Source organism: Cyprinodon variegatus, unplaced genomic scaffold (assembly GCF_000732505.1).
Source record: "Cyprinodon variegatus isolate N-32 unplaced genomic scaffold, C_variegatus-1.0 Scaffold443, whole genome shotgun sequence".
Lineage (NCBI taxonomy): Eukaryota > Metazoa > Chordata > Actinopteri > Cyprinodontiformes > Cyprinodontidae > Cyprinodon > Cyprinodon variegatus.
In genome coordinates, this window is record NW_015150896.1 from 154,050 (window position 1) to 178,157 (window position 24,108).

The 24,108-nt window shown below is 38.2% G+C and overlaps 1 protein-coding gene across 2 annotated transcripts in view; it reads left to right on the forward strand.

The window, feature by feature from the left end:
* The first annotated feature begins 282 nt into the window (after positions 1–282).
* The window catches only part of LOC107093738 (partitioning defective 3 homolog B-like), a 172,336-nt gene continuing 148,510 nt past the window's right edge, over positions 283–24,108 (forward strand). For both annotated transcript variants that reach the window (XM_015388979.1, XM_015388980.1), the window contains exons 1-2: positions 283–735; positions 9,663–9,767. In XM_015388979.1, coding sequence (XP_015244465.1) covers positions 619–735; positions 9,663–9,767 — 222 coding nt within the window. In that variant the 5' untranslated portion in view covers positions 283–618. The remainder of the gene's footprint in view (positions 736–9,662; positions 9,768–24,108) is intronic.

Sequence of the window (24,108 nt, forward strand, 5' to 3'; positions counted from 1 at the left end):
TCTGAGATTAAAGTCAGAATTCTGACTTTAATCTCAGAATTCTGACTTTTTCCCCATATTAAACTGAAATAAAATTAAAAAATCAGTTAACTTTTTTATTTTGTCAATGGCTCTAATCCTCTTCCGTATATTTCTCTTAGGTTGCAGAAATAACAAAATTTTTCCAATAATCCTCTGATATATTGCATGGATCTGTGGTAATTAAGGGTCGTGTCAGGGCGCGTGAGCTCTCCTTTCCTGTCCAGTGCTACCGTGATTTCTTCCGGGTTTTTCCAGTCTCACTTTGTTTTGTTTGGGTGGATCAGCAGTCGGCTCAGCATGACAAAAACTCCCCCTTTGCAGCCATAAAGGCCGCTTTCTCTAAGCTCAGTTATTAAAAAAAATGTTTTCTGGGATTTTGTTGAGCAGAATAAGTCGGTAACGTCAGGAAACTTCCGTTCATCGTGATTTCACTCCGACCTGAGACACCTGTTGCTCCGGTTTCGACGGACAGGTGCCTTCCTTTGACACGGGGAGCAGCGACAGCTCCTGTCAAACTTGGATTTAATTTATTCTCTTATCCTGTTGTTTTGTTTTTTTGCCTTTCTTTCGGAATAAAGTTGTTAAATCGAAGCTGGCATGAAAGTTACAGTAACTTTCGGTGACACCGCTGTGGTGGTTCCCTGTAAAGCTGGATGGACCGTCCGGGAGTTAACCGAACAAGCCACCAGGAGATACCGCAGAGTTATAGAGAAGGTAGGCTCTTTTCCTCTTGAAATACAAACTTAAACACTTATTTAATGTCTTTTTTTATATATAAATAGATAATTATAGTTGTGTTTTAGCTTAATTAACACTATTTCATTCCTGCCGTGCCTTTCATTTTGTAACAAACGCCTCTCATACCTAACCTAGGTGGGTGGGTCACGTGACATACCAACGGCTGCGGTTATGATCCATAACTGCTAAGCTAATATCAGCTAGCATTAGCTGCTACCCTTGATTAGGTTTCTGAGTTACTTTAAAAAATAAGGAAAATAAAGTCGATTTATGTAGTCTATTTAGTAACATTCCAATTATAGTTCACTGTTTTATAAAAGTAAAATTCAAACCAGTAAAAATAATATTAATTAATTATTTTAGTGGGAATTTTAAAAAGATTGTATTACCATTTTTTTTTTTTACTTTATTTATATAACAAACCAATAGTGTACAAACTCGTCGAGGTACAAACATTACAACATAGGTAGAAAAAAAATAGAACATGGGGCTAAAAACAAGAACCGATACATAAACTATAAGGCCAATGAATAAATATAGAGCAATATTTAAACAAAAGAAACAAGGAGTAGAACCTTTTCAATTTACAGCAATGTATATGATATTTGACAAGCAAGAAAACATTATTAACCATATCTGAAATTTTACTATCAAGGTCATCAACATAATACAACAGGTGGGTGATTATTTCTTGGATGTCCTCAATTTTAAGGGAAAATAAGTTTTTGATGTCTCTCCATAGTTTAAAACAAAAGGGACAGGAAAATAAAAAAGATGATTAAGGGATTGATCCGGACATTCACAAAAGGCACAGCATATTAAATCAAATTTAAAGCTTTTGTGCAAAAATTCTGCCACTGGGTAAGTATTGTGAGTGATTTTAAAGTGAGTCTGTTTAACCTTTGGTGAAACCGGCCATTTAACAAACTTAGAGAATTCCTTCTCAAATAAGAGCAAATTAGGTTTTGTCAAAAAACTATTATAGTAATCCATAAATGATTTAGACTTGAAGGCAGACACAAGCTGTATCAGAATTTAAATACTCCAAATTTGGCAATATGTACTGCTAAATGTGGGTCCACCTTTAAGCTGGTACTCTATTAAAGCACTATTTAATTTAAAAACAGTTTTTATTTTGATTTTAGTTTTATAAGCATACTTTCTTATTTTTGCTGCAAAGTTTTTCCAAATCTCAAAATTTTCATTTTCTATAATGGTTCAGGTGTTTCTCACACAGGGGCGGAGCTAGATTGAGGGGTCGGGGCTGGTCATGGCCACCCTTTGCCAATCACCCCTCTAACACAGACGGTGGCAGCACTAATACTCTGAAGGGGAATGTTCAAACTTATTAAACATTTAAATTTTTCATATATAAACAACTACTTGACAACAGAAACACTGTGCTTAGTTTATGCACATCAATATACTAACAATTCGAAAGAATTCATGCTCTTTTCTGAACCGAATTTTGAATTATTTGGGGTAAAGATAAACTTATGTGCCTCTGCAAGTCATCTTCAGTGAAATCATAGATAAATAACTACTTTATTAATAACTTAAAACTTCATTAAATGTGGATATTAGTAGATTTTTCCAGAATGATTATTGATAAAAGTAGGTATGGTAATGACAATGTAAAATATGTTTGCCCAGAACTCAAACCTGAAAGAATTTTGTCCAATATAACAGCATAGATGTTTAAATATATGCGTCTATTTGTTAGCAAAGTCTGCAGGAAAGTATAGTTTTTATAGTTTTCTTTATTTAGAAAATATGAATGCTGTGATAGTTCCCTTTTGGAACAGTGTAGATTGACCCTGAGGTTCTGGTGCCTTTCGGCCCCCTCAATGTACATTGGTTATTGACTGGCCACCCCTGTTAGGATTTTCTGGCTACGCCTCTGTTCTCACATACGACTATCAGATCTAGATCTGGACTCACTTTGGTATTTTATCTTCCTAAATACTTCTACCTATCACATTTCTGTCACTGTTTTGCCACTTATATAGAAAATGCATTTTTGGATTTACTCCCATATGCTTCAAAAAGTATAAACTGTTTGCTATTAGATTGTATTTCTCTCAGTGAATACATGAAAGCATTTTAAAATTAGTTGTTTTTCTTAAGTTGTGGCTTTTATGATGGAGCGAAGTGTTAAAGTATGAATAGTTAAAGGCATACATCATTACAAGTCTCTGAGTCGGTGAAATTTGAGGTTTGTGCTCAAGTTTCTGTGTATCTTTGTGCGGCTTTAGTGTGCAGAGGGTTTCTAGTTAGTTTCCAGACAAATAATCAGTTACATTAAACCTCTTTTCTCTTTGTTCCACTCCAAGGTGAGTCATAATGCTCTCCACCCACTCTCCACCATTTGTTTAACTGCTGCACAGCCTTTTTTATTCTCCCTTTGATTGGGATTAGGAGTGTTATGGGGCATGTGGTTTATCTGTCCTTGTTTTCCTCCTTGTTGTGAAATTTAATTAAGATTTTTTTTTAAGCATAAGGTTCCTGCAGAGTTTAGATTTATTACAGGAAACTTTCCAAGTCTAGAGAAGCCTGTATAAAGAAAGTGATCACTAATATATGAATATTTTCAGACTTGATCCCCTCCTTGTTTCTCGCTTCCTTTGCTTCAATTCTTCCTTTCTTTCCCCCCTCTTCTCCTGGTAACCTTCCTTCTTTCCTTCCTTCTACTTTGCCATTTTTTTGTTTCTTTAAAGCCTATCCTCTTTAGAAACATTTTCCACAAATTTAAAGTAAAATTGTGAGGGATTTAGAAGTGCCATAGTGTTATTACTAATCTGTATAATATGTTTATATTCACACAAAGACAGACAACCCCTTCTTCAGTTTCCTTGATGTTGTGATCTCTCCTACATTAATCATTCTGCCAGTCTGACCATTTGTCTTTTATTAATCAGGAGCTTGTGTGCATGCTGTCTGTGCGTGATAGCATGCTAGTATGTGTCTCTATGTGGATGTGGGGTGTTCTGGCTGCAGATTCTGCTGTCTACTTGTACAAAAGCCCCCCCGCTCTAGGCCCTGATATCTCAGCAGGCAGGTGGAAGTTTACTGTTTGATGTCTTCAATGTGGCCACCTCTGGAGAGGTGCACGGTGGACAGGAGGCTTTGTCCTGTGAGTGATTGGGGATTAGGATTGGTGACAGGCCCCCCGTTCTTATCGGTTGGCTGGTGCCCGCTCAGTGTGCCCATACTGCCTCCCTCGGGGGAGGTTCTGGTTCTGAGAAGGGTTTGGATTGAAAGAGCGATTGAATGGCTTGACGGATGCGTAGATGGCCACACCAACACCTGGATCACCACAGAGCTCATCCCTCTTAGTGATTTTCTCCCCTGAGCTGTTGAGTGTTTATTTCACTGACAGCAGCAGCCAAGCCCTCTTTGCCCAGAGGGTCCCTGTTGACTCTGAGTGCGACACGCTGCCGTGCACACGCTGCGCACGGCCAAATGCGACCGTGTGATTAGAATCTGCCCGGACCTTGATTGCTTTTTCCACCAAGCATGTTAATTAGCTGCCGAAGCAAGACACTGACTCAGCAGATCCATGTGTCCAGCTCTGCTCTCAAAGCCAGGGCCAAATAGATGGGACTAGATTAGCTGCTAGCAGAACCCATTTAGCACCGACATTAACTGCAGATTTCTCCACTTGCTGACAGCAGAAAAGGAGAGGGAAAAAAAACCTGCGTATAATCACTGGTGTGCATTCTGCAGAGTCCCACTGAGCATTCCCACAGTGTCATGTAGACCGTCCTAATTAGCGGTTTATTTAAACGTGTTCTCAGCTACATCTCATGTTTCTGTTCAGCTGCAATTTCGAGAAAGAAAAAAAAAAACAGAATTGAAAAATATAGCTTATTATAGAGTCTGATGTGAAGAAATACTTTTACACACATCAAAATAGTGATAGCTCTCTAATGTTATTGCTTTGCTGTATTAGATGGAAAGATTCAGTCCTAAGATGCTAAGATTTACAGTTGGGATCACTTTAAAATTCAGCAGTAAAATGCTCTGTTAGTTTCCTGGCATGTTATTAAGACCCAGGATTGTCCATTTCCTAATTCTCAGCCAATTCTTGGTGTCTTTACCTCATTCACTGACATTGATCCACTTCTGTTTCAGATTCTTTTTCACATGGCCTCATATTTCCATCTAGTTCCTTCTGATTCAGGGTATAATTCATGTTTTATTAATTGATGGTGACATAAACAGGTTCTGCTTTAGCAAAGCACCCCCAAGCATGCTATTTTCACCTCTATGCCTCGCAGTTGGCACCAAGTGATGTTCCCAGAATGCTGTTCTGTTGGTGCCAAACGTGTCCACTGTCTAGATAATTCAGTTAAAAAGCTGTCTATCCAAATAACATTATTCCATTAGTCCTGGTTTTGCGCAGAGAGCAAAGACAAACATTTTCATAGCATATCTGGGGTAGATGACATTGTTAGGGTTTATGGAGACTCTTTTACATCTTGCATTCTGATTAACTTGCTTCGGCGGTCAGATCTGGGCCTGTTGACAGTAATCTGTTTGATTATAAATGAAACCTCTATATTTTTTTTTCTCTGAGGGCCTTTTTTGAGCTCTCCAGGGTTCACCAGTCAGGAGCCACAAAACTAAATGTGTGAAGTTTGAAATGGGATATGCCTTTTTAATATTTTAATCTCTTTGCCATTTTAAGAATAGAAAAAGTGTTGGGATGTTCTAATTTCTCTGTAATTTTTCGTCTCTTGCCTCAGTGACTTTAGGGTACTATACTGTATTAAACTTTTTGCCTAAAAAGTCAGTAGAATCCAAAGAGTTGTGAGCCTCTAACACACGACTCGCAGGTTACGTCCTGCCGAACAAGCTGAAAGCCTTTTTCCCTCCTCTAATCTGAACGGGATCAGTTGTCGAGGGTTGTGGGGTTTGTTAGTCAACTCTCAGCTATGTAGGATGCATTTTTGTTGTTTAATGTAATCGTTCCGGCCTGCTGTTTGTTCTCTGCATGCTTGTATCGGCTTTCAGATGTGTTCACGCAGATTTTTTTGTGGAGATGGCACTATTCTTCTGTCTGCTGATAATGGTTTATACTTCCTGATACCCGTGAGCTATGCAGTGGGTTTTCACCTCCAGGTTAATTAACATACGGTTTTAAAATGCCAAAGAAAATATCATATAATCTACAGGAGTAGCTGGTGTAACTGGAGGTAACTGGAGGTCATAATAATCTTAATCTAAGTTGGGCTTATCACACCGTCACAAACTGCCATCTTCTCATTAGCTCTGTATTTTTCCTCTCTCTTTGAACACACAACCATCAAATTGTCCAACTTGAGATCCAGTCCTCATCGCCATATTCGTTACAGGAATTTTTTTTTTTTTTTTTTTATCACAGCTAAACCCACACCGCAGTCTTACAGCTTCATAATGACACATTCTTCTGAGGATCAAAGTGTGAAATAGCACCGCCGCTTCACAGAATTTAGCTCCACTAATCGCTCCAGCGCTTCACCGTTCTCTCGGGGAATGACGCGTTTTCACTCCCCAGAATGAGCGGTGGGTGGGAGAGTGGGAGAGGAAGGAGAGCTATTTCTTTTAAATGATTGGGGCGACTTAAGAGTGTAATTTGCAGGGAGTTTACTCTTCTAACCGTCACGGTAATTCTCCTCTGTGCTCGACTGAATCTTAGCTCCTTTTGTTGTTTGTTTTATAAGGATAGTAAAGGATTTACAAGGGATTCACTCTGAGGAACTTCAGAGGAACTTTTTTTTTTTTTTTTTCCACCATGCAGCTTATTTAGCCTGGAAAGTGTCATGTATCCACTGGTAGATGGAGAAACGAGTCTTTATCAGGGGTTTGCTCTCCTGCAGAGGTGATCCTCATTAACTCCCGGGCATTAATCTTCTGCTTTAATCCTGTGATCTGGTGAAGTCCCTCTTCTCGAAAATCACACTCATTCCTAGACTTTAGCTGTTTGATATGTTGCCATCCCGAAACACAATTAAAACTCTTCCTGCCTTACTCTTTGGCTGAAAACTTCATAAACATATCTGCTTAATGCTGTTAAGGTTAAATTTGAGCTGTTCATTAAGAATAATTAAGAAAATGAAAGTTTGGCAAGTTCTTTTGTTTTGCCGTAGGCTGGAAAGGTTTGTATGTGTTTGCTTTTATGTTTAATTTTAATAACAACCCCAATAAAATCAATATTTTTGAATGTAATACTTGTTTTAAAAAATTATGAGATTGTTTTTGTTGTCATTCTGCTAAAAAAAAAAAAAGCAGAAATGCATAGAAAATACCAGATTTAATGTTTCTACATGCCTATGATTATGTGTAAACTTTTTTTGCCAGAGCTGCACATGTTCCCTTATGCTTACGTACTGCTACAACACAGTAACTGTTGTTAGGAGTGGAGGAATGTAGTCAGACTGTCACTGGACCTGTTTTTCTGGCGGGGCAGAAATACTACATGTTGAGTCCTTTTCGAACAAGGCGTGCTACTTTATCTACAACCCCTTTTGTTATTGCTCGACGCAGTTAAAAGGAAGTAAACATATAATGTTTTTAATATCCAGAGAGTGGTAATAAATGAGCTGCTTGAAACTAATCAGTTGAGCTAAACTTGTGTTTTATTTTAGTTTTGCTACAATACTGCTGGGTATTAATCTACCAGCTGAAGATGGCCACTTTGGTTGATCTGAGCGTGGTTGTTCCTCTCCTAGCCATTTGATGAAGGCAACATTGACTCCTATAATTTTGCTTTCTATCAGTTCTTCGCACCACATTTAAAAGAACAAAACAACATCCTCTTCCTTTATAGACCAGCTCACAAAAAAGCAGAAGCCGACTCTGTTCATGAACTTCTCTGTTGAATGTCATTCTGTAAACATATTTCTGACTGCAGTGTGGTAAAACTTCAACCTTCTTCAGTTTTTTTTTGCTGTCTGTTGGATTGGGCAGGAATGTACCCCCTCTTCCCAGGGAACAACAAAATAACCCGAATGTTCGTATCCACCGCCATCCTGTGCCATAACCACTGTAGATACAGTTCTCTGTAAACACTGCGTGATGCAGGTAGAGTGTAGTGTTCCACTTTTGTTTTAAATAACCCTTACCTGTTCAACTGTAGGAGACATGCACAAAACAAGATCCTTCATGACATGTAGGAGATGGTTTGGCCTGCATAGAGTCCTTACCTCAAACAAATGAAATGCCTTCTGGGATGAATGATGGTGGAGATTATGAGCAAGACCTACTTACCAAAGACCAGTGTCTGATCGTTAGAAATGCAACTATAAAATATATATCCTGTACAGACATCCATTAAACTCATGGAAAGCCTTCTCAGGAGAGTGAAAGAAGCTGCATGGGGTGGGTGACATATTAACCTCTGTGGATTAAGCATGCAAAGTTACCAAGTTCATGGGTGTAAAGGAGAATTTTGAGCGCTTTCGGGGTTGTGGTGCAGATGGAAAGTATAGGTTAGGAGTCCTAGAGGCTTGCCAAAAGGGGTGAAGAATGAAAAGGTTGATATCTGGTTGAACTTATCCTGACTTGGAGGGAAAGCCTGAACAAACCGGTGACAAACCACAGAAAGTGAAGGTAGCGATGGATAACATTATCCATGATGACAGCAGCATAAAGAAGACAAAATGAGAGAAGTTGAAGAAATATCAGGAACTTTAAGAGGAAATGGAGACATTGAGGATAGTTGAAGTTTCAGTGTTCCCACTGGTAATCGGAGAAGTTGAGGGTATGACCCCCAAAACTGGGAGAGTGTCTCTTGAGGTCCAAAAGATTCCTGTTACAACCTCAGAGACGTCTGGGAACCGCTAAAATGCTAATACATTATATTTATTTCTTGTCTCAAGTTGCTTTACTTGCAGCATTATTTATTTTCAATTTTTCCTCATCACCACATTGGACCTGTACAGTTTTTTTTCAGTTAGACATGAGTACTATTTTCAGTGTAGAACAGAGGTTGTGCTTGACCTTCCCATATAATTTTGACACGCAGAGAAAGAAAAATCCATCATAACTTACTTTTACCCTTTACATTACTTTTTAATGTAAATACTTAAACCAAATAAATCATTAATTTGAATTAGTATCCAGTCTCAGCAAGCTGAATGGAGAATTCACATCAACAAGATTAATATGAGTATTTATTTTCTGCTTGGACAAAAACCCTATTAGATTCCTCCTGCTCCACCTGGATCTGAATTCCTCATTTGCTTGTGCGTTATTAAATGTATGATTTTGGACTCCTGCAGAGGCTTTTGTCTTGACTTCTCGTCATTGTTTTTATGTCCTGGAGGCTAAATGCATGCTCTGCCGCCACACCAGAGACAGGGAAGTACAACATCAGGGAAACTTTTAAAACCTGTCAATATTTAACCAAATGAGGGGTTTTCTGATCCAGCCGGAGGAAAGCTGGTTAAATAAGCGTATTATTACCCTATATCCTACTGAGGGGTCAGGGGGTGAATTTTAAGCTGTCAAAATGACTAATGGCTTTCAGATTCTTCCATAAAAAAAAAACATTCAAAACACTAAAATACGGAAATATTTGGTTAACACAAACTCACACTCGCACACACTTAGTTACATTATAGTGGTAAAGAAAATTAGAAAGAGGGTCAGAAAAAGATATGCTTTTTTTGAATATATGGAAATAATTGAGTCATTTCATTTCCTGCTGGATTTATAATAAATACTCCATCTGTGTGAAAATATAGCCCCAAGATAACCTTTTAATACTGTCAGGAGTTTACATCTTGAAATATGTTTCTTTTCTGCTCCCTTTGTATTTCATTAAAGGCAGACCAATCATTTGTTTATCTAGCAAGTACCTTGTTTTTGTTTGTTGAAGTTTTCTTCGAGTAATCTGGATATGATTTTTTTTCCCCCAGCAACATGGGGAGGTTCCTGTTAATATTCACCACTTGGAGTACGAAGATGGAGGGATCCTGGATATTGACGACCTGCTTGGTGATCTGGTGGAAGACAGAGAAAAGGTAAGGAGCAGAACAGTTTTGACAGCTGATGGATAGACATTTTAGTCTGGATGGAGATACTATTGTCAAAATGGTAGCTGTTGTGATGAAAGTGATGCTGCTTTATTGTTGAAGAGTAAAATCCTGCATCTTTTTAGCGAAGGGGCTCAAAGCCTGCAGCAAATTTATATGGACTCCTCATTTCTGGTTTCAGCTCAGCAGAGGGACGGAACTTGTAATCCAAGTCTTGTTTTTATTGGAAATACTTGTAAGGATGTTAAAAAAGAATTAAAAAAAGAAGCATTTCATTTCCTGATTTCCCCCTCCCTGAGCTTCTTTTCTCACTGCAGTTTCATTTTGGCAGTGAGGTAATTTTGGTCCTCTCTGCTATTTTATTAAAATATATTCCAGAGATGTGCTAATAAACTCCCTGCGATCCATATTCATAAGCTTGGAGTCCAGATGAATAATGAATTATGAACACTCGGTCACAAGAAAGCCAAATGAAAAAGGAAAATTCAATAGACCCGTGCAATTCCAGGATACCATTTTTGTTTTATGCTGCAGATTGTAGCTTTAGATTGTATACACTATATAGGGTTACGCGGAAAGGAAAAACAGAGGACAAATTTAAATAATAAATGTATAAAAGCTTTATGTTCTGCTATAATGCAGCTCCGGTAGGATTAACATCCCTTTGTGCTGTGGAGCCAGAGGTTTGATTGTTTATTTTTCAGACCAATGGGGAGGCATGACTCGCATGTTTAGGATTTGCTTTTTTTTAAGTGATTATAGTTTTGACTAAACCTATGTATGTTGTTGCAAGTGCATCTCTGTTTTGGGTTTGGAAATGATGCACTTTGATGCAAATATTTTCAATTTTTGAGGACTTATTTTCATCAGAATCAATACATCAACTGTAATGACACAGTCCTCCCAGTCCCTTTTAGAGAATCCCCTAAACTATGATGGCTCAGAGTCAAAACCTTCAGCTGGTGCTGCAAGTTTAAAACTCCACAGAAGAGGCTTTGTGACCCTCCGTAGCTGGGAGACAAAAGTATTGTTTGGCGTTTTTGCTGCAAAGACGACTTAACAGGAAAAGCTGTGGATAAGCCTTTATGCAAGCTGTGCTGCAAAGTGGCAGCTTCCAAAAGCAGAGAGCCTCTACAAACCTGCTGAAGCATCTTTTAAGTCTAAGACTCTGCTGGTTTCTCTATAACAGCAAAGTATTAAAGATGCCAAAAAAACATAACTTCTGTTTAAATACAAGTAATTTGTTGGCAACTTTGGTGATCATGGTCAGGGGGAAATGTTCAGCAGCAGAAGGCTACAAAGGGAATTAAACAGGTTGTGTTCTTTTTTATTCTGCTCTGTATTGATTTTTATACCAACGAGGGCAATAAAGTTGCTCTCTTGCTTTTATTCAAATCTTTTTTCAATAAGTTTTTCAAGTTAATAAAAACCTTCACTTCAGTAAATTAAAAGTTCAACTTAGTCCTCAACATCTGATCATTGGCTCACAGCTTTGTTTTTGTTTTGCAATCATTTTAATGCACTTTTATTCTACCACCACTAAACCAGACATCCCTAAAGTCGGTCCTGGAGGGCCACTGTCCTGCAGGGTTTAGAGGTTTCCTTGCTTCAGAACAGCTGATTTGAATTGAAAACTGATTAACAGGCTTTTGCTGAACTGCAATCATCAGACTGAGCTGTGCTAAAGCAGGGAAACCTCTAAAACCTGCAGGACAGTGGCCCTCGAGGACCAACTTTCAGGATGCCTGCACTAAACCTTTCATGATTAACTTAAGTAATCCATTCTGTGAACTATGAGCCTTTTTAACAGCGACCTTTAGTGATTTATTGTGAAGGACCGACTGCTGGGTAACTGTTAAGTTAGCAGTCATACTTTTAACTCTGTGCACCATGACATTCTTTTCATAGTTTTTTTTGTTATTTGGATTATTCCAATTTCCAAGGGATTAGATTTTATTTTTTATTTTTGAGGCTAAATCAAGATTAGAAACAAAAGCTTGAATTATATCTTTGTCGTTGTGGTTTAATATTATGTTACAAAATGAAAGTTTGGATGCCATGAACCTATATTGAGCCTTGATTCCCCCCCCTCTCCATCTCCTTTATTCTGCTCTCTCATTTCATCTCTTTTGTTTTAGCAGCTGATGAAGCGATAGCAGCTGAAAGAGGACAAGCTTCTGCGATCTTCATGACGTGCCAGTCATTGGACTTATCTCCAGGCCTCCAAACAGCTTCAGCTCTCCTAGATTAATGAGCTGTGCCTGGCATTGTTGATAGCCCCACTTCCTTTTGTTTGGCTACAATTTTATTACCTCGCCTCATCCAGCGGATGTATCGTTAGCCCTTTTCTTTTTTTTTTTTTCGGTCACATTATTGCGGCCGGTGCTGTTTCACCATCAATCAAACAGGAGTGGTCCCAGCGTGAGGGCCCTCTGCCACACAGTGTGGGCCCTGTGTTAGCCACGGATGCTAATGAGAGATAATGGTTAGTTATTTGTACTCCTGGTGCTCGGCATTGCCGTGAGTCCGGACCTCTTTATGTGAGAGGGAAAACCCTCGACTATTATTCAGCGCACAGACACATTTCAGCTGTCCGCGGCGTCTGTGCTGAACCGCAGTGGCAGCCCGCAGGGCGGCGCGTTGGTGTGTACGCAAGGAGGCGCCACTGGTGGTTGATGAGGGCGGAGATGAGGGGGAGGTTGTGATTTGATTACAGCTCGGCCCCCCCGCATCTTCGACATGCATGCACACGTGCACGGACAAAGTGTTCGTTAACCCCCCGTCTGCAGACACAGGCCACCAGCCTGCTTATGAATATTAATATCAATCTGATTAATGTGGAGAAGACAAAGGTTGCTGCTTTAGGTGTGACCACACAAAAGAGCGCACTGTAGATAGACCCCTCCAGGTCACTGCTGAGTCTATTATGATAGCGTCCTCCACTTTGATGCAGCACTGTTCTATGTTTGCCCTGCAGCTCTAAATGGCAGCTGGACGTATATTGGTTAAAGCAGCTGACCCCCATCAGGTGCTTTAATGGTGGAGAGAAGCAAAGAGGGAATGAATTAGTGAGTTCTTCATGACTCCTCCAGCTCTAATTTCAATTAGGTTACTAAGTAAGTTATATTTTATGCAAAGAACAAAAAATGTGTCTGTTTCAATGTGTTGATTTGGTTTAAAAGACTCAGATTTGATACCCACATGGTTCTTTTTGCATTTAATTTCTACTAGTTCAATGAATCGGCCGGCTGATATTTTTGGCTGATTTTTTTTTATTTTTGCATCATGCAAATGTTTTGTTTAATTTTTTTATAGATGTTTTATTTGTTTTGTTCAAAATGAGTCGTGAAACGTTTGTGTCATTTTTATCATATAAAATAAAAACAAAAAATCAGAGCCTCTCTACTGTCAAACCATCGTCTGCCTTAAAAAACCTATCTACAGTATATCTATCATTCTTTAATTCAAGCCATTTCTTTATTTGACTTTACATTTAATCAGGCCTAACATAGTTTTGGATCAATTGATTAATAATCAAATAGCCAGAAGTTCTTTAAAGAAGACTTTATGAAATCAAACCAGGTGAAGCTAAAACTTTTCAACTTGGAGTTCTGGATAGAGCCTATTGATCAACGAAAAAGTTTTTTTGAATCTTAAAATGCAAAATATTTTGCAATCTTGGTATAATTACTGTGCTAAGTGGGTGCTAAGAGTCTCTATACTCCAGTTAACAATTGATCGATAACTAAATTACATGACGATTATTTCAATAATCGGTTAATTTGATTAATTGTTTCAGCCCTAGACATAATGGCCACCGCCAGACCGGGATAAATGGCTACTGGTAACAATAGAGATGTATATTATTCTTTCTAAGAAGAAAAAACATACCTTGTACACCACAAATTCAAATCTAAGCAGTTGTATGCATTACTGCTACCTCCTGCACTAAAAAGAAAAAAAAACCTTCCTGATAAAATGAGGCAAGTAAAGACGCCTCATGAGGCTGAACAGGAAGTAAACAGAAATAAATACATCAATACTAAGAACTCACTGTTAAACCTTTTAAGGTAAAAGGTTACAGTAGATACCAAAACTTTTAACATGAAATTCCTTCATGAAGTTTATTGTGTTAATTAGGAATGTAATTAAACAGGGTGAAATGAGCTCAGAGGAAGCTAATCAGGGCAGGACAAACAGGAAACAGAGCAGACAGCCAGTTTATGGAGCTTTCAGAAGCTTAGGGAAAAAGCACCCTCATTTGCTTTGCTTCATCAGTCAACCCTGGGTCCATCTCTTCAGCTCGGTGGTACCGTCGTTCATAACAAAATGTACAGTACAGAGTGCCCTTATCTCCAATTAATGTAGCCTAACTTGAAGTTCTCATTTGAAAACTTAAGAAAAAAAATAAACTGTTCTGGCTCTATATATCCTATTATTCCTGCTTCTCCACAACAATATAGATGCCTATGTGCTGTACACCAACCTCCACCAAGAAACAAACGAAAATCCAAACTCAAGGAAAATGAGTCATTATGTTCCCTGTGTTGGTCTTTTTTAACCATTGACCTACAATGTAATTCTGACATTTCTTTAGGAAGAAAAGCCTCCACCATGGTTTCTGTGGAGTCGTTAAAAATCCTATATATACTGTAGTAGATCTACTAGTTATTACTGCTTTTACTTTACAGTGAAACTCATTACCTGGTTTTAATGCTCACAGTGGAATATTTTAAGACTTTCATTTAATTTTGAAGATCAGGCTTAAAGCAAAAAAAATTATTGTTTTCTTTTTAATGAAATGGCATCTGGGTGTTTGTTGGTGTACTGCATATTCATGTCAGGTCTGAGCTCCTATTGCTTCATCAGTCTGCCACATGATGGAGGCCATCAGTCTGAGGCTTTGCTGAGGCGTTCAGTCATAACAGGCCTTCAGCTTATCTTAGGGGGTTAGGTCAGGTCTGGTTGCTGGCCAATCAAGCGAAGGAATTGTGAGTTCAGTAGGCTCTGTTGCTTCTAAAGAGCAGATTTCAGGTTAAAGCCCCACTTTTAGCAGTGTTTAGAAAGGAATCAGTTTTAAAAACCAAGATGTACATATTTATGAACTATTGTGGCTTATTGGTTTGTTTTTTGTGAGGAAAATGCTACTTCTGTATCAAAGACGGGCACAGATATCTACCTAGTCTCCACACAGAGCTGAAGCAGCGCTGACTATTTGACTCCCCTGCATGATTGCAAATGACACTTTTTTAGAAACACTCTAAGAAATGTCACATTTTATGGTAAATTTAAATCCTTATGGTGGCCAAGACACTTCAAATCCTGAATAAACTTTTCAAATATGATCCATTAGACAAGAGTTTGTATTTTGCCAACATTTTTACCTGCAATTTGCTCTTTAAGTAGTTTCCAATTTAGCTTTATTACACAAAGCAGCACAAGACATTAAATTGACCACCACCATTAGCTGGCATTGCTCTTTAAATCTTCATTAACTGTAAAAACTTCAAACTGGACCTCAAGCATGGATTCTAAACCTCCCCACTCTTCCTCCAGAGGCTAGGACCTTGATTTTCCACCAAAGAGGAGAGTTGGATCTCTAACCTTTTTCTCCTCACTTCTAAGGTGCTTCTGATATCGACACTAGGGAATAATTCAGCCTTTTGGTTTGTTTTGATTTATTAAGAGGTCATCAAGATCTTAAACAGCATTTTAATTTGCTCTTAAAGCTGCTGTATTGTAGTTTGGGAATTCAAAACACATCATTTATCACCTTATTCTCCAACAGTCTTTTTTGCTGTGATACTGATGTTTTACTTGGTTTTATAGGTTTTTAAAGCACTATTGTTCCTAAACGTCATTTGTGTTAAAAGATTTAGCGTAAAAATACTTAAGTTCTGCATGAAAAGTGCTGTTTTAAATATTTTACTTTTAGGTAACGTAAACAGTTTGTTGTATAAATCATTTAGTAAATCAACCTGTCTCTTTCTATTCTTATGGGTTTAATATTTAGGTAATATTGACCATAAAATTCCAAACTGTCAAATATTTTAGTTAATAAAACATAAAGAAATCATGATTATTAAAAAAAAAAAAATTTAAACTGACCCCCCCCCCCCTGCACTCCGGAGCAGGCAAATAAAATGTAATGCCCTGGGAAATTTGATATTAAAAACCCTGGAATAATTTTCCGACTCCTTTTAATTAGCCTTTTAATCACAGAACCTACAAGGCATCCGTGAACCTCCAGTGGTTCCCTCTGGTTCACGAATGGAAATGTTCACATCCCAGAAGACTTCTTGAAATGTCTACAGCTCCACTCTGTTGCAAGGATTGCTGAAAAAAATTAAAAATATAAAAATAAAAAGCGAGGTGACTTAAAGAAGTGCTATGTTTTTTTTTTTAGGTTATTTATCCTGTTGCTGCTGTGGATCTATGATTCATTAGCATATAAAGTTTTAGATTAAATAAAAAATCCATGGGGTGTAAATTAATTCTAACCTTTCTGCTCTTGAAATCAAAAGAAAAATCAAATCCTTTATTTTTTTTTTAATACTTCGTTTCCAGCAGCTGCAGGTGAATTTTGTCTGAAGTCATTAATTACAAGTCAAATGTCACCCCCCCCTCCAGACAGGCAACAATAAAGCATTACTTAAATGTGCTAACCTGCTGCAGGGAAAAAGTTTGCTGAATGGGAGGTGATTGCGAGGCTCAGACATGCTTGATTAGCCTTCGATGCTCTGTGACATCTCGCCGCTACGCCGCCGCCTCCCTCTCTCCTTCTCAATCACTCCGCGGTTTGACTGGCGTCTGAATGGTCCCACAGCTCAGCACATGTGCTTGAATGGCCGGTGATGAGCGGGACCGCGAGGCTCGAGTGCACTGATTAAAAAATGTGACACAAGTGGCAGCGTAATCAGAATCTATACCCACTCTGCGTTGACATTATGATCCATACGACACATTTGAATATTCATAACAAATCTGGAGGTTTGTCTTTTTCTTTATCATGAACGATGACTATTTTAGTTTCGTCGGATTTTCCCGGATACATAAACCCCCTGCGGATCTGATCGGATCCGATTGGAGAGGTTCGCCTGACGGGATCTGGTCCCTTAAGCTGATTCGATCAAATCTCATCAGGTCGACCTTGATGCAGCCCTCCCATCTGAGCTCCACAACAGCTCTCCATCTGATTATATTCAATTAACTATAGCCCCCCATGCACTCAGCTGCTCTCAGACACACTTTCAGCTAAACCCGCTTTGATTGTAATTACATTCAGCGAACTCAATGAAGGCTTAAGGAGAAGAGATTCTCGCCGTGCCAGCCTGCTTTTCATTTAACTCCATGCATGTTGGTTTTTCTCATAAAGTTGCACTTAGGATTTTAATTTCTTTACATGATCCGTCGCTCTACCTTTTGACTTTGAATAATGGCACCCCTCCAATGTGATTTGTCAGTTCAGTGAAGCAAAAGCCCTGGTTTCAGTCAGGATAAGGCTAGTTTCAGTTTCCTCTGCATAAATTTGTGCGACCCTGTCTGTGATTTTAGGTCCTCATCCTCTGATGTTTTTTTTTCTTTTTTTTCTTTTTGGGTACCGCCGCAAAGCGCTGCCCACTCTGTGTTGCCCTAAGTGTCACAATCTCACCAGCTATTAGCTTCTAATGGAGCGAGACGGTCAGAATGTGACCTGACCTTCCTGTGCCTGCTGTGATCCAGCAGGAGAGACCTGGGGGGTGGCTTGCTTGGGCCAAAAAGTCTTTTTTTTTTTTTTTTTTTAGGTTCATTGTCCATATGCCAAGTAAACTAGAGGATATGGACGATACTTTTCATTGCATGCAGTCCAATGCAGATCAGGAGATCTTATTAGGGTCACATCTTTTGAACCTTTTCATCTGGTGGAACGCTAAGGCTGCAGACTTTAATGTTTTTTCCTGGAATATCAAATACTAAATTACTAAATTGAAACAAGGAAATGTGTAATTGTGAAGTAGAAGAAAATTGTGTTTAATTTGCAGATAAAGAAAGGAGGAGGGTCCATTTGTCCTTAGCCTCATTGAGCCAACGTTCCTACTGCAGCAGTAGATGTAATATACATTTAGAACTGAATAAAGATTCATGTTTTTTTTTCTTAAAAAAAAAAAAAAAAAGGCAGATCAACTTACAAGTCTTTTCCAATTTTAGTTTAAACTGTGACTAGGCCATTGTAAGGGATCTGAACTTTTTAATTGTTGATTTGGCTGTATGTTTAGGGCTTTTCGATTGCGAAGTAAAACTTTGCCAAACTCTTAATTAATTGCCTTAAACATGTTTTCCTCCATGAATGCCTTTTATTTTTCGCTTACTGTTTCCCCCCACCAGTGTAGCTAAGTCAAACTAGAAATGTGGCTTATTTTGAAGACCTACCCCCCAGATCTGCCATGGGCATCCTGCCTGCTGCTCTGATTCATCCTTTCATATCCAGTCCAATCAGTTAAGGTGAAAAATGGGCCACACTTTTTTTTTCTTTCCTTCTGTTCCTGGATGACTGCTGAGCAGAGCTCTGTTACATTTTCACTGCTTTAAAAACCTTAATTTCCTTCCACTTAACCAATATATTCTACTTTAAGTTGGTTTATTTTATAAGTAATAAGTCGTTTGATTATAAGAGATTTTAAATAAACACACTCAAACGATTTTTACTCTGCAGCTCCAGCTTGTGTTCTTGACAAGATTAGCTTCTTCAGTTAGTTTTGATTTTGTGGGAGCGACCCGCAGAGCAGCTAATCACATCGAACTAATGATCTATTAGAGATCAATTTGTTTAAAGCAGATCTTCTCTCTGAACCTGCCGCCCTTTCACCATCTGTTTCCCTCCTTAGCGTTACCCCAGTGTAGGGTATATAGGTGCTTTCATATTGGGGCTCGTTGAAAGCTTCTCCCTCAGCTCGAGCTAACTGCTAATGACTCAAATCAGCACAGAGTCACACTCCCTGTCGTGCTTATTTGTGTATCACAGTGTGTACTTTTCCATCAACCGGAAGATAAATGCTTGCAAATCCCAAATCCAGCTCATTTCGGTTAAATATTTAATGATTCCCGGCACAATCGCACAGCTGAAGCCACATCTGTTTCCATTGTACTGCTCACAAAGGCACACTTTAATTCATATACACACATTTATTGTTGGCATTATCATTCAATTTTGTTGCCTCTCAGCCTCATCACCGAACTGATTGGCCTAATGAATGGAGTTCTGTGGACGGTAATGGCTCTCGATACGTCCCTCACATTATTAGTGTATTTAAATTTGACATATATGGAGAGAAAAAGTGACAGATGTGGTCATATAGGAAGCTCAGTCTATCTCCCACCTATTGTGTTAAAATATTTCCCATTTCTGTTGGAACTTGGCCAAAGGGATTTGTTTTAGTTGTTTTCTGCACACGACCAGTTGGTTTGTTCACATTGTTTGACTGTCTATGCTAAAGATTTAAGTTTGGATTAAGTTTTAGGGTTTGAGCCAAAAATACATTTTAGACTCTAAATGATTTTTCTAGGAGCCATGAAAAAGTTGACCGACATTTGCATACAGAGCATTAATGTTAAAGTTGTAGAAAGTGGTATGGAGATTTATATCCAACAGCAATTTTCTGCTGGCAGATATTAATTTTATAGAAAGAACCAGAATTCCTCATTGCAGACTGAGCAGATTTTAGATTTTAAAACCTGGGTTGTCTTTATTGTTGCACCGATACCAGTATTGGACGGGGCCCCGATACTGCACTAAAATGATGGAAACAGTATTTTTCCTGCTTCACAAAGCCATGATGGCTATTATTTTACATCCAATTATTATGTAGTTCTTCATATATACACACTCACACGTCAATTTCAAACAAATGCTATCGGTTTGGTATTGACCAATATTGCACAGCCAGGTATCAGGTATCTGTATCGGGTCCAAAAAATGGCATCAACACTAGTTGTCTTAGCAGGTTTGTAATGTCCTTTGGTAGTAGTAAATGTCTGCTAGCAGATTAACTATTTTAATACATTCGTCTTATCGCACTGTTTTTATATATAATTTGAACTATACTAGGACTGAAAAAATGAATCAGGTTAATCACGATTAATCAGTTATTGAAGTAAGCTTAAAATAATTTAGTAATCCATTAATTGAGGAGTATAGAGACTGTAAAACATGCATTTAGCTGATAGAGCGACTAACTTAAAGCAGTCATTGTACCAAATTTGTGAAAAAAATATAAGCATTTTGCATTAAAGAAAAAAATTTGTTTACGTCCATCAACATGCTCCATCCAGAACTCCTCAAGTGGAAAAGTTTTAGTTTCACCTGGTTTTATTTAGTAAAATATCTTCTTTAAAGAACCTTTTTGCTATCCAATTATCAATCGATTCCTCAAAAAAAAATTATCGTTAGTTGCAGCACTGAGCTACACATAGACACCTCTACTAATGAGGTACATCTTTTATGTCAGTTTCTTTTAGGATAATCTGTTCTTTAAAGGTGAAACAGTGAAATGAACCAAATGTTTGCATTTCCGTAAACCTATAGCTATTAATAACTTGTTAGAAATAAAACCTTATTTTTTTTTATTTCCCTTTGGATTTGAATAAAACAAATCAAATGAACTCCCACATTTGACTAAAATCCATCGCTTTGCATCTAGGTGACATTTTAACCGTATTCTCCTGCTTTTCAGCTGAGCTTGCCGATGCAGATATACAAGCCTTTTTGCTGCTGACATTTAGTACCTCCGGTTGCCATGGAGAACCAACATCACTCACAGCCTGAAGGTGTTTAAAGGAGAGGAAAAAAAGAAACTCACCTGCAATTTTTTTATGTTTTTATTCTCCGCCTGGTCAGGCATGCTTTATTAGATAGTCATTGACTTCACATTAATACTTGGACAAGCATAGCGAGGTTGTGACATCGTCTTTTCCATTTATGGATGTACCTTTGATTGATTGCCTTTGTTGCATAATGTCTTTGTAAGTGTAAATGTGCATCGAGATAAAAAGGCCAAAGCAAATGAATGGATTTCTTTAGTTATCCATGCTATGTTTTTAAAGATGTGTGCTGGCAGAGGGAGAATAAAAGGAGGTGTAATGTCAAGGGAAGGCGGATGGAAATGTGAAGAGGAGGAGGAGGAGCAGGCTGTGCAGGGAGAGCCACAGGTGAGAGGGCGGCAGCCTCTCAGCTCCGAGTTAATCACTACTTCTATTTCTCCGTCAAATCCTGAGAGAAGGGAGGGAGCCAGGGAAGGAGCAGGTGGCAGTGCGATGGCCACAGGGAAGGGAAAGCTGATTATTGGGCTCTAGCTGTGACTTTTGGGGAAGAGATTTGCAGCATGTCATATTTCTTTCAGTGCTTGTGTGTATATGTAGCTGCCGTGCACATTCATGAGAGGGGTTAGGAGTTCCTGGGTGCGCACAGGGACCGCTCGCTCCGCTGTATGTTGTGTGAACATGTGTGTTTCCACAGATGTGGAGCAGCAACCAGTGTAAACAACACTGATGTGTTTTCACTGTAGGAATGATGAACGAGCTGGTTTTGATATTCCTGTTGCTGACCTGGGAAATATGAGGCCTGGAGCTCCCTTGTCACCCACAAACTGTTTTTTTTTCTTTTTTCGTTTCCCTCCCTGCTTCCCGTCACCTTCCACTCTCTCTCCCTCCCCTCATCTTTCTCAAAGCCCTCTCAGGCCTGTGTGATTTATGAAGAGTTTACCCTCTCCCTTTATGAGCGTGCATAAATAATAATGTGGCCTGTCACAGGGCATAGCCAGCACCGTAATACCTCAGCTGGAGTCTGGCTTTGTGTAGTTGTGGCTTTATTGGGGTTTCTGCTTTCAGTTGGAGCACACATGCTTCATCACTCTGACCGATGCTGCAGATGTTAGTGCTCAGATACTTTAACACTCTGTAGTACCACACAAATTCCTCTTAAGGAGGAGGAATACAATGTTGCCAAAAACACAAACTCAGATTATTTAACTAAAATGATGTGTATATAAAATGTGCTTTCTCTGTAGGATGAAGTCACATTACAGTTAATTTTTTTGGTTTATCTTTAGCAAATAGGGAGGGATTAGATATTTCCTAATTTTGTGGCAAATTGAAGAAGTGAATTCAAGAGATAATTTGTTTTTACTGCATTGTTTTGATTTTATGTGTTTCGACTTGGTTGAAGGTTGATTGTTTAGGCTAGCTGGGTTGTGTTTTTGGATCCATAGGTCATAGGTTGCTTCCAGTAATTGATTGGATGGGTGTCCATTTTCAGATTACAGGGTCCTGTAATTGTTTTACACATGATGTTAGGGTTCTGGATGCCACCTGCTTCACATCACATTGGGAGGAGACCTGCAGGGCAGATACAGCAATCGTTTTTAGAGGTGTCTCTTGTCTTATTTGGAAACACTTTGGGGTTTTTCCAGATTGCATTTGGGAAATTTGATAGTGACATGTGTGCACTACTTCATCACAATGTGTAGAAATATTTACTGATAGTGGTTGCCATGAAGTTACATAAATAGTATATACAGTGACGGAAGTGATTGGTGTGGAAATTACCGTATTTAGCATTTCTTTAAAAAATTCATGGCATATTAAAATGTTAATCTCTGTTTTAGATTTTGCATGAAATATACACAACATGCACTATATAAAGCTGTAATTTCTCATTATTTGTACAAAGGAAATATGAGATGTTGGAAATGACAACCAGTAAACCTACTCCTGGTTTTGCAAAACTTTACACTTCCATGGAGCTATTGCTGCTGACAAGTGGCACCTAATGGGGTTTTAAACAGACACAGATTAATAAAAAAAGTAAGAAGCTACATTTTGTGGTGGAAATGTCACGGATTCCAAGGGAAAGTGGACTTAAATACTAATATATCTTTTTAGCACATATTTTTCAATTAAAATAAGGAATTTCTGTGATATTTATCAATTCAATTACTGTTGAATCAAATTTATTTTCATTCTTAGGCAGGACTGAGAGTCCAAAGACTGTCTAAATGACATAAAGCAAAAATACTTGATATGAAACCATGTTTTTTATAATATAGATAGTAATTTATCTGTCAAAATATCTTTGTAAGAAAGTTTTTTTCTTATTTCTGCCTGGTTCATAAATTCTTTGATAGTTGGAGAATCACCCTGGTGTGGTGAACTCTGCTTCAGTACCTGACATCATTATATCCCAATTCTGAGGTAAACACAGTTTGATTAATAGCTCTTTAATATATTTTAAACATGCATTTATCATCGTAAAAGAGGATTTTTCTGAAGTGCTTCCTCTCTGTAGCTGGATGGTTCTTTAACTCTTCCAGTTTTGGTTGTTTTCACCTGTACTGTAGTGATATAAACTGAAATCCTGGCTCTATTACAGCCTTGGTTTAAATTTGTGGTTTGGTAAATTTATTTTAAGTACCCTTCTATTAATGGAAACAAAACAAAAAAAATCCTCTTTCCTAACAACTGTTTAGATTTTGTGGAAATTATGAATAATGTTTTAGAAATGCAAAGACTAGCTAGTAAATGACTGACTAAAGACTTGGTTCGATTTCTTTTTAATTAGTCAAGCATATCTAACTATTACCAGCCTACTATATACATAATAAGTGGATCAACATTATTTACCACTGTGGTCCTTCTCTGACCTTCTGGGGCCGACTGGGAGGCTTTTCTGATCCCCATGTTTCCTCTTTGTTCTGTGCAGTAAAGGACTGAAACTTCACCAGAACCAATTTGTTATGTCTTTAATAGATACTAAGGGCCAAGAATTGCTGTGATCTTAAAATTTTTATTTATTTATTTATTTTTTTTGTTATAAACTGGGATTAAGCTATTTTGGCTGTTATACTTTCTGCATTGAGACTTATGATGTCATCTTTTCAATATTTTATGTTCCGTTGATAAAGCAGAAGCTACTGTATATTTTGTATACAGTTATTTTAACTGTATTTTACTCTTGTCATAAGTCCATAGATTCATGCTTCCTCCACTCTGCATTATTGTGGGGATGGTTTTCTTTTTAATTTTGTTGAGAAATGTAGCTCAGATTTATTAGACTGCAATATTTTTTCCATATTTTCTTGATGTTTGAGCCAAGTCCAGGTGTTTCTTTGAATAAAAGCCTTCAGTGTGTGTCCCTCCTGCTTTGTCCTCTTTCACTCTCTAGTTTACATTTGGNTTTTTTTTTCTTTCCTTCTGTTCCTGGATGACTGCTGAGCAGAGCTCTGTTACATTTTCACTGCTTTAAAAACCTTAATTTCCTTCCACTTAACCAATATATTCTACTTTAAGTTGGTTTATT